Raw genomic sequence first — 18638 nt, forward strand, 5'->3', positions numbered from 1 at the left:
AAGGCAGGCATTTTCCTTTGTCCGTAGGGTCTGGAACAATCTCAAATGAGCACATTACCCGCAAAACGCCTCAGGAGACTCTCTTAATACAGGTCTCTTTGTACATGACTGAACACATAAGCCCCATGAAATCCGCTCTCTGGTATTTTTAATAGAAACATGGGCGTTCTTATTTTGGCAGAGGTTTATGGCTGGGGTTGAGGACGCATGTTAAAATAAATATCAAGCTTCTCCTCACATGGCTTTGTTTGAGAGAAATAAAAGATTATATCCATTAATTGCTCCCTGCTTTGTTCGTCATTTCCATGCATTTGCTAATAAAGTTTACAGAAGGTGTGTGTAGGTCTGTCCTCTTCTCACCCAGCCGCAAATCTAAAACCTTCCTCACCAAGGCGTGTCTAATAAAAGCCAGTGCTGTAATACATCCCATAGTTTCCCAGTATCAATGAGTCAATGATGGAGGTGAACAGGCCTTTGAGTTCCACTTACCGTCACCGTACAAGGAACTGTATGGAAATGTAACTCACCATCATGATCCAAACACTTTCTTTTCGCTGTGGAACATAGGAAGGAGATATTTTGCAGAATGTCGATCTGCTCTTTTTTCTCTCAAATGCATGAGGTCGCTTGTCAAGCTCCTAAAAGGACAAAAAAAAAAAAAAACACATAAAATTCTCATAAATGCTGTCTATACAATTCATGCTCTATATTCCATATATGAAGTCAAATGACAACTGTGTGTGAGAAAAAGACTAAAATGTAAACTGTTAATTCTTCACTTTTTTGCTATACTTACATCAAACCAGGCAAGTGTCTTGATTAAATATGCAATGCAAACAATATATATATATATATATATATTGAGAACTCAGAGTAGACGTTAATGAGAATCACCAATGAACAGAGAACAATCAGGAACTAAATACACTGAGATGATGAAAATAAAGATTAACAGCTGTGGTGATTAACGAGTGTCTATGGTAACTGATGATGGCAGGAAAACTAACGAACGGAACAGAAAGACTAAACAATGAAAACAAACCAAATCTAAGCATAATGGCTACAGAACGCCCCCCCCCCCCCCCTCCGGGAAGAGGAGGTGGTTCAGGAGGCGGACGAGGGACTGGTGATTAACAAAGTCCCCGTGGAATGACCCAGGGCGGCACTGAAGGGGGAAGGAGCAAGAGAAGTGAGGATGTAATGAGTGATTCTGGTGGTGGTCCAGAACCCAGTCAGGATGAAGGCCCACGGCGGAGTCGACGGATCGAGGAGCCAGGATGAAGTTTCGGCAGATGACAGACGGAGTTGAAGTCGTAGTTAGTGGAGCCCACGGGGCAGACGGATAGCAGATGGGGAAAACCGACACCGGCGGTCCTGGAGATTGAGGCCAGAGCCGCAGCGACGAGTGTCCGAGGAGGAACCAGCATGTCTGAGGACCGAGGCGGAGCCGGAGAGAAGGAGGAGCCTGAAGGCATCTGGTGGAGACATAAGGACGACGGCATCTGGTTGAGCCGTAAGGACGACGGCATCTGGTTGAGCCGTAAGGATGATGGCATCTGGTGGAGACGTAAGGACGACGGCATCTGGTGGAGCCGTAAGGATGACGGCATCTGGTGGAGCCGTAAGGACGACGGCATCTGGTGGAGCCGTAAGGAAGACGGCATCTGGTGGAGACGTAAGGACGATGGCATCTGGTGGAGCCGTAAGGAAGACGGCATCTGGTGGAGCCGTAAGGAAGACGGCATCTGGTGGAGCCGTAAGGAAGACGGCATCTGGTGGAGACGTAAGGACGATGGCATCTGGTGGAGCCGTAAGGAAGACGGCATCTGGTGGAGCCGTAAGGATGATGGCGTCTGGTGGAGCCGTAAGGGCGACAGCATCTGATTGAGCCGTAAGGACGACGGCATCTGGTGAAGCCGTAAGGATGATGGCATCTGGTGGAGCTGAGGGAGGGAGGAGCCGAGGTGGAGCCAAGCATGAGTCCTGAGAAGTGAAGCCAAAGCGTCTCGATCGCCCCTGGTTGGCTGGATGCAGTAAAGGTCACACGTATAGTACAGGCCTTCTCCATGTAATGTAATGGACGTGAGACAAACTAAATCAAATTACACTTCAAATAATTTTATTCCAAAAATGGTTTCTGTAATTTTAAGCAGTTTTTATCATGTTGATGTTAGTTCAAGAGTTCGTTCTTAAAATAAGTTTGGTTTTAGTTAGTTATTTGATCCCATAAAAACGGGGAGTGTGACGTCATGATTGACAGCTGTGAGTGACAGCTTTTCTGAGTGAAACAGTCACTGAGGCACCAACAGACTTTTTTCGGGATCTTTGGGTGGAGATAGCTTAAACTTTAATTTCTAAATTTCCACAACTGTTTATTTCACACCTACATAATGAGCTGTTCTGCAGTAAACTGTATGAACCGATTCTGCGGGAGTTTGGGCAGGACTTTGATTACGCGGCTCCACTTTGCGCTCAGACTCGAGACTCAAGATGCCAGCGCCATATTGGGACACTGGTGGCTTCACTTACTACAGTGGAAAAGAGTGAAGGTGCATCAACCAAACCTTTCTTTACAGTCTATTGGCGGAGCCGACAGATCGACTGGCTCGGATGAAGCTGGTGACCGTAAGCTCGGAGGCTCATCCACATGCCCAGCGATGGGAAGGCGAGGGGTTGGTGAGAAGCAGTGAAGGCAGGGATGACAGACTGACTGGATGAGGGAGAGGAGGCGAGAGAGGGAGAGTGGGTGGGGTCCGCGACCACAACACAATTACACAGGACGACGATACATTTATTTCCGTCCTCAGGATGAGACGTTAAACCGAGGTCCTGACTCTCTGTGGTCATTAAAAATCCCAGGATGTCCTTCGGAAAAAGAATAGGGGTTTAACCCCAGCATCCAAGCCAAATTTGCCCATTGGCCTCTATCCATCATGGCCTCCTAATCATCCCAATTTATATACTGTTTGGCTTCATCACTCTGTCTCCTCTCCACCAGTAAGCTGGTGTGTGGTGTGTGTTCTGGCATTATATGGCTGCCGTCGCATCATCCAGTTGGTGCTGCACACTGGTGGTGGTTGAGGAGATTACCCCTTCCATATGTAAAGCGCTTTGAGTACCTAGAAAAGAACTATATAAATGTAACAAATTATTAATTATTATTATTTATATTGCTGGGCAGGACAAGCAGTGATGAAGACAATTTCGGGCGGGGTTGGGTGGGTTGCACTATCTCTGTCTCCCAATCAACAGCCAAACCTCAATGTCCAGCTCCTCTAACACTCCCTTTGGCTCACACACCTGGTCAGACTCATGTTGGGGCTCAGGATCATTTGTAGACACAGGCTCAGGGTCGGAAAGCAAAAGCTTGTCATCCGTGGGTGACGTTTGGCTGGGTTCGGGGGTTGCCGATGCGGGTGTGGATTGGGGGTGCATGCTCTCCGTCCCCTCCGTCATGTCTCGTCGGTCGAGCGGCTGGTGGTTATTCGCCCCAATCCAATATAGTGATTTAAATGTCCCGTCATCAAAGGCAGTCTGTTGGGCGAGTGTGCAAAAATGAATGGAATATTCCAAAAAGAAAGCCCTTCCCGGGCTAACGCAGCAAACATTGCTGTATAATCCATATCTGGTCGGTTCTTCTGTCACATTATCCAAGCGTGGTGTGGGTAGAAAGGCAGGATGAAGAAGATAAATTCTTAATAACAGAGAGTAAACATTAAAGACCCCCTGTAGTCAATAATTGTATCCTTTAAAACTCATATTTGATCACCAAAGTGACATATTGAAAAAAAAAAATCCTTGAAAAAAAATCTTCATGCCTTAACATATCTTGAGTGTAACTCGACACCCTTGCCTCATTTAGTATATGCAGTTCTATGAATATGCAAATGAGCCCCGCCTCCACGCACTCACTCAGCTCAGAGATCCACTGGTTGACGATCACACGTTGATCTGATTGGTTACAAGGTAGTTTGTGACGTCAGAAACAGCAGCGATTTCAAACGGAGAAAATACTCAGCAATGGTGTTGATGATAAAATTGATTGACTAAGGGGGGACTTTAAAAGTACAATGGTGAAGGCGCTACTTGGATGATTTTAAAATAAAACATTTTAAACTATATGTAAAAAAAAGAAGGAGAAATAAAATAAAACTAAGAGTAGGATATGTAAACAAATGCACTGATGTGTTGTTTCTTTACCTAACTGAACAATGGTTCAATTAGGTTTGTCTTATTGTGTGATTGTACCGCACATTGGTCAACATAACGTTGTTTTAATTGTGCTTTATAAATAAAACAAACAAACAATGTACCCGGAAATGGTGGCACCACTGCAGCGCGGTTCAACACAGAAATCTGTTTTTGGGGTGTAAATGTGCAGCTGGATGGGTGACGGATGAGTCAAGTCAAGTTTTATTTATAGAGCACAACCGTAGTTGATCCAAAGTGTTTTACAATACAATCAAATAAATCAATAAAAATAAAATAAAGAGAAAAGGAGTAGGAAAAAAAAACAGAAATGGAGATCAAAATCATTCAATGTATATACATAACGTAAAACACCAAAACCAACATCACTCGAACGCAAGAGAGTAAAAATAGGCCTTTAAACTGGATTTAACAGCATCCAGTGATGGAGAGGCCCTGATGTTTAAAGGTAAACTGCAGAGAAAGCTGGATCACCAGAAGGGTGAAGGGAAGGGTAGTCGCTGCGACTAGCGTTTACACCCTCCATTAGCATGACAAAGGCACTCGGCACAGAGTGTGGCCCTGACCTTCAGCCCTGACAGGGTGTGAGAGCGGAAGTGCGGAGACTGAAGCCTCCTCTATTCTCACACACACTCACGGGTCCCCGGCTGCCATATTATCATGCTGATCTGATGGACGCCCCTGAGCAACACAAAGCCCCGGAGCAACAGAGAGAGACCCGATTTCATCATTCAACAGGCCTCAAGTGGCTAGAGCGATGAAAAGCACACTGTAAATACAGTCGTTCGCAGGCTGCAGGTCATTATTATGCAATCGTCTGGAAATCTAGGCGTTGAAATTGACTGTCACAATAAAGCAAAATTAAATCCTAGTCTGCTTTAATGGTCACAGGCCATCAGATGAAGATTTTTTTTTATAGATGTCTGATAATATACAGTGCCTGAGATCACAATCAAAATCCTTTATGTGTGTGTGTGTGTGCCATTATAACCTAAAATAATCAACATTGATCATGCAACTCTTTGTTCAGAAAGTCTTGCTTCAATTGAAGCTCAAGATGCTCTTTTTTTTTTTTTGTGGACCATCTCAAATCACGCTGGAGAACATGATCATCATGTTTTGTCTGTCATTAAAGTGAAATGTTCGTACCGTTCAGACCGTCTTGTTTGTTTTCCTCTCAGGTTGCTCTTTTTCAGTTTCCACTTGAGCTTGTAAAACCCTGCAAAGACAATGGAGACTCTGAGCCCAAAATAAGTCAAATGAAATGGACAGATTAAGTGACATGAAATGATGGACAGGAATGAAAATGTGTTGGTGGTCTTTATCATACTAAATCCTCATCATTAGTAAAATTACACCCCACAGCAACATCTAAATAGGGACTTACCATAGATTTGCTTGGTAGAATAACAAAAACAGATTAATAGTACAATAAACAAGAACCTTTTTTTCCAGTTTAAAGAATCTTTTGTGTCTGAAAGATTTTATGGACATTGAAGGTCATGGGAACAATGATGCCGATAATTTTTTTTTTTTTTTTAAATAAATGCATTACAAATTGGCTATGACAGCATTTATCATACAAAGTAACCATGCTATTCTAACCGCATCAACAATGGTAATTTTTGTTAGTAATATAGTGAAACTTCTTTTCAAATAGTATGAGTTAAAAGAATTAATTACAATATAAAAATGAGTGTCAAATTGATTAATTGCGATTAATCGCATCTAACATAAAAGTTTGTTTATAATATATATATATATATATGTGTGTGTGTGTGTGTGTGTGTGTGTGTATTATATATTTAAATAAATAAACATTAGTAACAATAAGGTTCCATGATAATATATATATATATATATATATATATATATATATATATATATATATATATATATATGTATATATTAACATGGAACCTTATTGTTACTAATGTTTATTATATTAGTAACATTAATAATATTTACTAATAGGCTATTGACTGTTGGTAAGATCATAGTAAATAATAATATCTCCTTCAAATAGTACAGTCAATTTGTTTTCTTTATTTTGTGATGAATGTGGCTGTAACCGCAGTTTTACAATGTTATCGCGAAGGAAATTAGGCTACTTTTTAGTCATGGCATGTATTGTTTAAATTTCCAATATTTGAATTGTACATTTCATCAAACTAGTTTATGAAGCCTCTTTATTAGAGGGATCTACTAGATAAGCGAGGAAACGTTACAATTATTTCCTCTCACACGGACGCGAAAGCGCACGCGCTGCGCGTGCACTACCAAGTCGAGAGCGCGCGTAGAGGCGGTCCGGCTGCTTCAGTTTCTGTAATCGCTTTTTTTCTGCTACCTTCAGTTAAATAGCGACGAGACGAGAACGAGCGGACGGCCCGACTCTGACTACACGGTATCATCCAGAAAAAGCGAATCGGGACGCCACATCGACGGCCGCTCGGCAGGTAAATATCCTCGCATGTCCGTCAGAGCCCTTCGACCGTGCGGGAAAACTCGCTAAATGTCCCGCAAAAGTGGTTGTTTTCCCCCCTCGGTGTGCGGGGATGTGCGGGACGAGGCTTCTTCCTTTGTGCCGAGGCAGTTGTTCATCGTGGTCATCATGGGTGAATCGTTACATTGTTTTCCCCTCACGTTTTGGAAAATATCCCCGCGGAAGCTCGATGCGGTTCGACGGGTGCGTTCGATCGGCGTGTGTTTTGTTGCGGGATCGAGAGGCGCTCGCGGCCTCCCGCATAAATAGACGCTCCTGAATAACGCGCGCGTGCAGATGCGGCAACAGCGGGGTTTCTGTCTGACAGATGCTTCAATGATCTCCTTCACATTGTAGTATACACTAGATATACACTGCCAGTGAGGCTATCTATGTGTACTTAAAATGGAGAAAGCCCTTGATAATGTGCTGACAGCGTTCTGTTAGATGGAAAATGTGTGTATAATTGCAAAGTAGCCAACATATTTATGTATATTTTTGTATTTTATCAGTAAAATATACACCCCTAAAGGTTATGTTTGTGGACTTAAAACGGTACCCTTATATTGTAATTTGGTGGTGCCTTATGTAAATATACAAAATACACTGGCCAGACACACACCAAAAAAGTCGCTCTTTGGATTTAAATATGCAAATGATTAAGAGTCTATTATTGGATCGTTATTGCAGTGATTAGCAGCATGTTTGGTAACAGTTCCTCTAAATCTAATTGATTTTGACAAGAATTGATGGGAATAAATGTTGTGATGTTATGTCCATAAATTTTTGGTCAAGATCTTGTATTGCCAATGCAAGAGTCCAGCACTCTGTAAAGTCTCCTCCAGCACATCCCAAACACTTTCAATGGATTTAAGCTCTGGATTCATGTGTGAAAATGATCACAATCTGAGCCTGATTAATCTTGGCATTATCATCCTAGATTATAGCCATGATGTGTCTTCCTACATGGTTGTTTAAGAAATGAAAAGCTACACACTCCATCAGTTAGGATTAGAAGAACTGCCGCCAAACATAATAATCACTGCGATAATGATCCAATCATAAACTCGTAAGCATTTGCCTATTTAAATTTTGTCCAGGCAGTGTATGTTCTTATGTATACGCACAGCACAACATATACAAATCCTCATTACGCTACGTTAATGCCTTTACAGCAAATGTGTACTTTGGGATCCCAAAAATAAACACCTAAAAAATACATATTTGGAATAATGTGCACAGTAACACCAGAAACGTGCATTAAAGTAATTGGTGTTGTTTAATTTCACCCCAAAGAGATATTTCTGCATACTTAAAATGATTAATGCATAACATGATGCATTTTGCCCAGATTTACTCTTACTGTGTGTGTGTGTGTGTGTGTACACTAAAGGACCGTATAGGTCGTGTGAGGTTTAGCCTTTCAATTTCAGTGCAGATCTTAAAGCATTAAGATCCATTACCCCTGAATGAGTGAACCAGGGACTAAAGGTCGCCAAACAGAATCTGAGACTCGCACGTTGATGTGATTTATCGGCGACTGGAATGAAACGCGCTGTATTTGAAGGCAAATAACTCAAGCCGGACTGTAAACGGAGAGTATTGTGGGATAAAAGACTGTATTTGGACTCTGAGCTATTAACTCTCTGGCATTGACTGCATGCACGCTGCAATTTAAATGTTTTATGACTCATTTCCCACATTATCACAAAACGAGTTGACCCGTAAAATCCACTCTCGGATGTGTTAATACCTTCCTGTTGGTGTATCTGAGATCATTTAGACGACTCAGATCTGAAACGGCGTTGACCTAACTCGCATGAACGCCCCGGCTCGGGAATCTTTTGAAGTGAGATCTCTCTATTCTCCACACCATGCATGTTTTATGTTGGTTTAAATGCTGTGTCTGAGAGCGCAGAATCCATAGGTGTTTATTAGCTGGACTCGTGTGGCTTTTAAAGCCTGTGATCAGAGGGTTTTCCTTGCTTGCCTGATAACATCTGAAAGAATTTCTCCTCCTCGTCGCATCACAGATCAGATAAACATCTTAAATCATGATTCGACTGTGATCAAATGTCTTGGAGTATTATTTCATTTGTGCGCGTTTCCTGCGACCGTACCGGAAATGCCTGCTTTAAATTCCTCCTGAATGAAAAGTGGGGTCACATTATGGTGACAATCTTACTCTTAACTAAAAGGATGCAATTGAAGTCCGTGTATAATGCTGTTTACAACCCTTTAACTTCATAATTTGATGCATTTCTGAGTGAAACACATGAAAAGTGGGTGCATTTCAATATTTAACACTCAACATATTTTTGTTGTTTGTAATAACATCATGCACAATAAGACCAGAAACATGCACTGAAGTTCTTAAAATTGAAAGATTCGGGAAAGAAAAGCAGAATCGTTTTGTAAAATCATTCTCGTATTAATTGTTGCAGTGACAACGTAATGTTTTATGAGTGATTTAAACACAGAAGGTTGTTCATTCTTTCAGCGATTCTGTTTTGTGGGATTTATGCACAATTAATTTTAATCTTCCACAGACTGGGATTTTTATAAATCTGAAAACATCTGCCCTTAGGTTGAAATCGACACTGTTTTATGCATGAAGCCCCAGAAACGACGTGCGTTAAGAAAGCGAATAGGATCACGTTGAGGAAAACAAAAATAGTTTGTGAAACCATTGTTGCATCAAATGGAGTGTGATCCGTTTTTCATGAATGATTTACACAGAAATTCATTGTTTTTGTGCTGTTTATGAATTACAGCTCAATATTCAGGCCTAAAATTAGTTTTACAGAGTAAAATAAACCCTCTTATTAAGAGTTAATCCGATTCCTCTGCCTTCTACTCACTGGAATCACTGTTTTATTATTCAGCGCAGCTGGAATTAAGACAACTATTGACTTCATACCCCAGTGACTTCACCCGGCGGTCTGCTAATGTAATCGTGTGTGTGTGTGTGAATCCTGCTGTTTGTCCAGGGCCAAGATGTCTAGTGAGGTGCAGAGACCAGATGACAGCCCCAGCACCAGCGGAGGGAGTTCAGATATCGAGCAGCGAGAGACGGCACCTCCTCAGCAGGAGCGAGATCTGGTCGTGCCCAAGAAGAAGGAGACCAAGATCTCCAGTAAAACTGCAGCCAAACTCTCCACCAGTGCCAAGAGGTAACGAACCAGTTTTGCTTCAGGACCTGGATCTTATTAGTTAAGATTTCTTGAATCCAAGTGTCTTAAACTTGTAATTCATCGACTGGCCACTAGAGACCGGCTGCAGAAGAGAGTCAATCCCATCAACCTCCATGTTAAAATGCCCAACTTAAAGGGTTAGTTCACCCAAAACATGTAAATTCTGTCAGTAATTACTCTCCGTCATGTTGTTCCAACCCTGTAAGACTTTCGTTCATCTTCAGAACACAAATTAAGATATTTTTGATTAAATCTGAGAGCTAAGATGATGTTTAAAATAGTCCAAGTGACTCAACCATAAGTTCATCAAGAGAACGAGAACACTTTTTGTGCGCAGCGCTTCTGGGTTGTACGTCACACGCATCTCACACACATGACCAGCGTCGGCCAATAGTGAGCCTGCGTTCTGACGTACAACCCAGAAGCGCTGCGCTGTTACACTACGTGAACTCACTCAGAGAAACACACAGAACAACATCAATAGTTGAATAAAGACATTATTTTAGTTTTTTTTTGCGCACAAAAAGTATTCTCGTCACTTGATAAACTTAAGGTTGAGCCACTGTAGTCACTTGGACTATTTTAAACATTGTCTTTACTAACTTTCTGGGCTGGCAAGTTTCAATAACAGAGAAGCCTATGGAGGAGTGAGACAGCTCTCAGATTTCATCAAAAATATCTTCATTTGTGTTCTGAAGATGAACGAAAGTCTTACGGAGTTGGAACAACATGAGGGAGAGTAATTACTGACAGAATTTTCATTTTTGGGTGAACTAACCCTTTAACATCAGAAAAATGTGTTTATAGTCTGGTGCAAAAAGTGGTTTTGGTCTATATAGCTAATTTAGCCCTTCATGACGACTGTGAGGGGCGTGAGTTTTTATTATAACTCATTTGTTTAAATTATATTAAGCATTTATATTATAATAATATTATAATATTAAAGTTCTGCATAATTAAGGGTGTGGGTTTAAAAAAGCTCTTCAGAAACCTACCGGTGACGTCACGGACACCACATCCATATTGTTTTTTACAGTCTATGGTTAGGACACATTTCTCAATCCTCGAGTCGCTTTTGCAAAATCCTTCACACAATTCTGCTAACCAACAAGTTAATTTCTCATTCGAAATGCAGTAAAACAAATCATGCATGTCACAAATCAAATGTAACTTGTTGCCTAACAGACACACTTAGGCCCTGTTTACACCTGGTTTTTAGATGCGTTTTGGTCGATCGGATCACAAGTAGACATTCGCGTTTACACCTGGTGTTTTAATCCGTCTCTTTTGTCCACTTTCAACCACTTCTGTCCTGATTTCTTCAAGGGAAGGGTCTATGGGCGGGTAAATGTATGAGTTTTTCAGATCTTTCGATCTAATTGACAAAATAAGCTCATCTAATTGACAAAATAAGCTCATGCAAGTTACATATAAACGTGAACCGGAGACGACAGAAAAACACACGGAGCGTCATCTTTAGTTTCTGCTCTGACAGCCTCAAGACCAGCCGAACGCTGTGAGTGTGTGTTAGAAATCAGGAACGGTGAGAGAACATCGTGCTTGGTACGTCTCTTAACTTAGGTCTCCAGCCGAGAAAGTTTAAACCCGTCTTTCTCATAATGTTTACGCATTACATCAGTAGGCGGAGAGCAGACGCTCTTTTGTGGCTGTTCGAACACATCCATCCACATTAGCGTTTACACTATGAAAGCAATGTGTTTTCCACTACCTCTGAAATTGTTCGACAGTGGACAAGCTCAAAACGTTTTAGACCCAGTTTACACCTGTATTTTAGCGTCGCCCACTTGTGATCCGATCGACCAAAACGCATCTTAATTCCAGGTGTAAACCGGGCCTAAGACACTCGTATCAAAATCCTTAGAAACACAAACAACAAGGTTTTCATTTGTAAAATGTCCTTATAATACGAGTTACAGCTGAAATATGACATATGGCCCATGCTTGCATTACAGAACAATATTTTCCCTTGTCCCCTTTTGTATAGCTAGTTGGTAACATAATTGCATGACTAAAGGCCAGTATATAGTTATCGTCATTGATGTGAACGGACCTCAACACTCGAGTAAGTCATTTTGGTAGTTTTTTTTTTTTTTTTTTAAGATTTGGAATATATTTCAATATGGTTTTACTGTAGAAATGTAGCAAATTGCTGTCTTAATTAGTTTTGCATTATGCAACTTGAGTTCAAACCATTTTGAAAGAGTGCAAATTGGCTTTTAGGTGCATAGGTTTGGGCGTTTATTATATTTGAGTGAGAAGAGGATTGATTAAATGCGTGGCTTTTGTTTGTCAGTAACAAAAGATGGGAATTACTTTCTCCTTCTTTAATTTTTTTTTTTTTTTTAAAGTTGATAAGCTTCCCAGCTAGCAAAAATTCATCTATTAGACGTTGAACAGACGTAAATCTTCAACGTCTAATTATGACTTTTCAACGTTGAAAACGGGTCGATCTTCAACGTCTTGATGGAATATGTAAAATTCTTTTGTTGGTTTGGTAGTTTGTTTTTCTCTGTTATTTTAGCATGTATAACAGACTTATCCTGTCTTAGATGACCAGTTGAAAACACGTAGTCCAGCCGAAACTAATCACGTCGTAAACCAGTCCAAGGCGGACCGACTTATTTTCATCCATATTTCAAAGTTGAAAGACTGTATTTGTTTACTGGGTTATTTACTTCACTAACCTAACTATGCATGATTACATGGTTAGTTTCCCCTGAGATAAAAGGCCCACCAGTTGAGATGCATTGGTCTGTATTATAAGAAAATTCCCTTTTGCAGACGTGTAAACCTCTCAATGTCAAAGCTTTCAACTTGCAAACATAATAACATGTTAGGATGCTTTTACACCAGAGGGATCTCTGCGATCGCTCTACGTCTGACTGTATCGTACTTCTATTGTTCTCTACATGTGTGGATTCTCTGAAGGCCCGACTGCAGTACGATGGCATTATGCAATCAGTTGAGCAAAGCTTTGCTGGGAGACAGTGCTTTTTATAACCGCGACTGCAGAATCCTGTTCCTTCTGCTGTTTGAGAGCATATCAAGATCCAAACATTCCCATTTAGACTGCGGATGTTTTTAGTCGTCTTGATGTTACACAATTCAGGAAGCCTCGGGATTCAGACGTCAACATCAAAGGTGTTTGTTCATGAAAGCTGTTAATTTTGAGGCCAAAAACAGCAAAACAATTAGCTTGTGTGATTAGATGAGAATCCACTCCAATTCCACTGAAAGACTTTGGTCTGTTTCTGTTAAAGCAATAGTTCACCCAAAAATTAGTTTTTTTGAAGAATATTTATGCAATTATAGATGCAAACTATTGGAAAAAATGTATTGCATTCAAATAATGCAGATTTCATCTTGATTTCAAATTGTATGCAATTACAATATAACAAGAAAACAAAACCTATATATATATATATATAATTCATTATAATATATTATCCAATAAATTCAGTGAGTGTGTGTGTGTGTGTAATTCCCAAGCCTAGCTTTAAACAGTATGTGTACTACAGTTATACATTGACATTTATTCATGCACAGCAGTTACTTTTTGTCTGGTGTCATAAATCACTTTATCGTCTGAACAACTTACTCTTTTAATCCTGCTTTTCAATGATATTGTGCGGCTTAAACGCCCACAAACTGCAGCCCACTACTTATGGTTGATGTTTTGATGATGTATGGTTTCCTGTCGAAGGAAACGTGCGTTTAGGTAACAGGCATTGTCGCAGTCACTGTGTGTGTGTGTGTGTGTGTGTGTGTGTGTGTGTGTGTGTGTGTGTGTGTGTGTGTGTGTGTGTGTGTGTGTGTGTGTGTGTGTGTGTGTGTGTGTGTGTGTGTGTGTGTGTGTGTGTGTGTGTGTGTGTGTGTGTGTGTGTGTGTGTGTGTGTGTGTGTGTGTGTGTGTGTGTGTGTGTGTGTGTGTGTCACGTTTTATGGAATTGAAAAAAAACCCGTTTGATTTCATACGCCTTGGCTCGCTTTGACCTCGGGGATAACAACAGGTATCGCTTGCAGAAAATGACTTGAAGTGCGGTGACATAAACGTGCATTTTAGAAATTGTGAAATGTATGAGGCCACCTACTTCTACTCACGGAGAAACTGCTTTTAAATGCATTTAAAATATGGCATACGGAAATTCTGGTTTAACCTGAGTGCATTTTTGACAGAAGACGTGTAATAATGTAGGAGTACAGTTCACATTAGAGTGATTGGTAACACTTTACAATAAGGTTCATTAGTTAACATTAGGGGTTAGGGTTATATATTAACAATGAGTTAGTAAATAACTTTTTTAATTGTATTTACTAACAATGAGCAATACATTTGTTACAGTATTTATTAATCTTTGTTAAAAATCCAGCTGTTCACAGTGCATGTTAACAAATACAACCTTTGATTGTAATAACGTATTAGTAAATGTTGAAATTAATATGAACTAAGATTAATAAACAATGGATGATTTTATGTAAATGCAGCTGAATTTAGGGAGCGAATGCAAAATGTGGTTGTCGCTCTTGTAAATAAACCGTGTACAGAATAAAATCACGCAGTCAAGTTGTAGTGTGCGTGGCCTTCGATCTCTGTTGAATAAATGAATGCTTTCTTGTGTTGCAGGATTCAGAAGGAGCTTGCAGAAATCACACTCGACCCTCCACCGAACTGCAGGTAAGCGTGTGGTGTTTCTAAACGGGCTGCTCTTTGTGTGTGTGTGTGTGAGAGAGAGAGATAATGGGCGAGAGAGGATAATGGTTATTGTGTGTTGATGAGGCTGTCAGGCTGGCGGTGAGAAGAGTGACTGGGACTCCCGGGGGGGACGCCGAGGAAAAGCCAGACCGTAATAAAGCACATAACTGGAACTGGCTTTGTCATTCATTGCCCTCGTGTTTGTATCAAGAGAATAATTACCCACTAGCCCTTGCGTTCAGAGACTACATTTCAGAGCGATCCTGAAAAGCGTCACGTGAGAGATTGGATAATTCCTTTGTATTGCCCGGATCTATTTAGATTAAGATCTCGCTAGGCATTTTGAGTGACTTCCAAGGCGTTGATGTGCTGGTTTTAGTTGCGGTTATGTTATGTTTTGTTTTCTAAAGGCCAATATCTCGAGAGCATCATGACATTAGGGCTAAATAATACGGTTTTAATTAAATAAAATATGATTTAGTTATTTATAATTGTTTTTTTTTGTTGCTGTAATGCTGTTGTTGTTGCTGCTGATGTTACTTTTTTAACATTTATATATTTTTTAGGGCTGTCAAAAGATTAATCGCATCCAAAATAAAAGTTTGTGTTTACATAATATATGTGTGTGTACTGTGTATAATTATTTTGTATATATAAATACACACACATGCATGTATATATTTAAGAAATATTTGCATACATATACTGTATATATATTTATGTAGTTTATATTATATATAAATATATATTTTTTTATATATAAATAACACATTTTTCTTAAATATATACATGCATGTGTGTGTATTTATATATACAAATTTAATTATACACAGTACACACACATATATTATTAAAAACAAACTTTTATTTTGGATGCGATTAATCTTTTGACAGCCCTAATATTTTTAAATGTTTAAAAATATATATTTATTTTCTAAACAGCAGGTTTACTACAGTTATATGACATTATGCATCCACAGTCAGGCAGTTATGCTTTGGCCGGTGTCATAACATAATTCATGACTTGATTCGTAATATTTACTCAATTTCGCGATGCGTGGAATCCGTAAACAGATTTATTTTCTAGTGATTTCTTTCCCAGTTTTATAATCTGCTGCCGCTGAGTAAAGTCCTGATCACTTAGAAATGTAATGTGTGGAGTTTCAATCCAAAGTGTTTTATTTCTATTTAGATTAAGAAGACATTGATTTTGTTGGATAAAGATAATATCAGTGCTTTCAGAATAAATCAATGTCTGTAACTGGAGTCATATTCAGAGTTAGCGCATATATAGCTTGGAGCAAAAACACTAAAATCTTTACTTCTAGGAATTATCGTGACAGTGAGGGATGTTCTTATGGATCATATCATGTTTTCACTCTCTCTTTTTTTTATTATCCTGTAACTTCATTCACTCCTGAGAAATGTGTCCCTGCTTCTGCCCGACGACGAGTGATGCACCAATGTAATAATACATCATTTCTACTTTGTAAGCGGTTCACTATACAGAGCGAGGATTGAGCGGTTTGCTTTCTATTCAACTCTTCCCGTATCAATAAGAGCGGGTCTCCAAATTGATATTGAGTTTACGCCGGCTCCAAAAGAAAGCTGTAGGTGTTCTTTTGATATTTGTGCGCAGGTTTTTGTGCCTGTGAGCTGAACCGACAGTAATAGGATTTCGTCAACAAAGAGAACCACAGGCGCCGTTTGAGACTCAATGCTGAGGTCCGGGAATAAACACTGTAACTCTTTTTTCCGGGCTGCATATTGCGAGTTGTAAGGCGTTGAGGAACAGCTGCAGTTTTACAGGGAGTGAATGACGGCGTCAGTCTCGAGGACCAGCAGGCCTCGCTGGACGGCTAAACTCAGTCTGTGTGAGGTAATTGTGTTCAGACGGCAGGGCTTAACTGTGTTGGTGACAGACTTTTCAGTGGTACACCATCTTTTCCATATTTTTTTTCGACGGCGACACACGACGACTCTATTTTAGAAACGGTTTCTATTTTTCTGCGACGTCGCGCTGGAACAACAAACACAAAGTGTGGCGATGATAATCTCAGGTGCTGTTTATATGCTTTATTTAATGTTAAAAGCGTGTAATGTGACTTTGAATATCATTTAGTGCTCCAGCTTTGAAGCTGTAAAAGCAACAGTGGATAATTCACCTCAGATCTTGAAATTAAACAAATGGAAACAAGAACATTCAAACTGTGAACAAACAAGTGTATTCTTTGACAACGATTGTTTTAGTAACTCAGCCTATGTATTTTTAATAATGTTTAATATTTGTGAATTTGATTATACAGCTACTTAACTTATCCATTTTCTGGCGAGTGCCGTCGTTACTGTGGTGCCGTGCACCCGCCACTAGACTCCGCCCACACGCTGTTCTGATAGGCTGACTCCACCCACACACTCTTCTGATTGGCTGTGGGTTTTGATTGATTTTGACGCATCTCGCAGTCGTGTCGAGTGTTGACAGACAAATAATTTGTCGCTGGAATCTTATCGCATCGCGTCTGGTTAGGACACGGTGTTAGACAGCTTGTTATGGCTTGGCGTTATGATGGTGAAGTGTGTTAAACGTATATATAAACAAATCAGAAATGCATTTAATCTATTAAAGGTATTATTTTCTTATAAGAAAGAACTTTTATATATACTTTTAAAGTGCCCCTATTCTGCCTTTTTGAATATTAGCTTTCATGCAGTGTGTAATATAGCCGTTTGTGAATGTAAAAGGTCTGCAAAGCTTTAAAGATCAAAGTGTATGGCTAATACATTTGTCTCCTAAAAGAAAGAATCGATTCTGAACTGGCGAATCGAGTCGTCAGCAATTCCAGTTTCACTTCCTGTTACGTAACACATTTGCATAATGCCAGTCCATGGTCTTCATTGGCTGCCGGTGAACAGCGTCTGCTTTGCTCCGCCCTCAAACACTGAGTTTGGTTCGTGTTGTTCATGTCGAGAAGTCACATGAAGGATGAAACTCGGGCTCGAATTGATCGGGAAAAACTACGCCATTGTTACTGTTCGTATCACTGTGTATCAAGTGCTGAGGAAGAGCTGAAATTCAGAAATGATAATAGGCGTTTAGTTTCTGAAACATGCGGTGTAAGCGTTCGACCAATCACAACACACTGGGCCGTCTGACCAATCAGAGCAGAGCAGCTCTAGGAAAGGAGGAGTTTCCGAGATAGAGAGACTGAATCTTCAAACTAACCTTTTTCATACGCTTTGAGAAATGAGGTGATCTGCAATGTATAATATGAGAAAAAAAAAGTTTGTTTGTTTTTCGATATTTGTAGAAGGTCTCCAAAACAAAATTGGGAACCTTTAAAATGGCAATCAATATGTCCGTCTGACATGTTTTCTTTTAAATTAGCATTTTTTTTATTTTTATCAGGCTCTAATGTTTAGGTTCAGTAATTTTCACTTTAATGGCAATGAAAAGGTTATTAGTCAGTTATTGAAATGCCTTATTTTAAAAAATGTCACTTTAGTCAATTCATTTGTATTTAACATTTTTTTTTGTCTTATGCTACATGTCTATTTTTTTTATTTATTTTTTTTATGCAAAAACCTCCCAAGTCCACCCTTTTTGGACAACAAGACATAGTAAATAGTTGCAAAATCACTAAAGATGCGACTGGAAAACATTGCAAATGATAAAAGCAGAGTTCAAACTGATCCATAAGCTTTAAGCGACTGCCGCGTCCGAGTTTTACAGCAGCACAAGGAACAATGTTGTGTTTTACTTGCTACTCATGAAATCCTGTCAGTGTCACTGTAACGATGAACAAAACATGATGATAACTTGCAGCTCGTCAACGGAAAGCCGGCTCATACGCACGCAGTCATTCATCTTGAAATCATATGATTCGATCCGCGTCTTCTGATTGGTTTCTGTGGACTTAGAGGATTTTGCTGGCGTTTAGCGGTTTCTGCCAACGAACCGGTATTTCTCAATGGGCTGACGTTGGGATTTAGCGGATTTGAAGCGGAAGTATTTGATGAACGTATATACCATGTGCGGAAAG

The 18638-nt window shown here is 39.9% G+C and overlaps 2 protein-coding genes across 2 annotated transcripts in view; both read left to right on the top strand.

The window, feature by feature from the left end:
• Positions 1-18638, top strand: part of LOC307172232 (uncharacterized protein) — a 381392-nt gene that overhangs the window by 98535 nt on the left and 264219 nt on the right. The window lies entirely within an intron of this gene.
• The window catches only part of ube2e2 (ubiquitin-conjugating enzyme E2E 2), a 38512-nt gene continuing 26316 nt past the window's right edge, over positions 6443-18638 (top strand). The window contains 3 exon segments of the mRNA XM_079893836.1: positions 6443-6665; positions 9682-9864; positions 14530-14580. Of these exon segments, the coding sequence (XP_079749962.1) occupies positions 9689-9864; positions 14530-14580 (227 nt within the window). The 5' untranslated portion in view covers positions 6443-6665; positions 9682-9688.

The sequence above is a fragment of the Squalius cephalus genome (assembly GCF_949319135.1).
Source record: "Squalius cephalus genome assembly, chromosome: 15".
NCBI lineage: Eukaryota > Metazoa > Chordata > Actinopteri > Cypriniformes > Leuciscidae > Squalius > Squalius cephalus.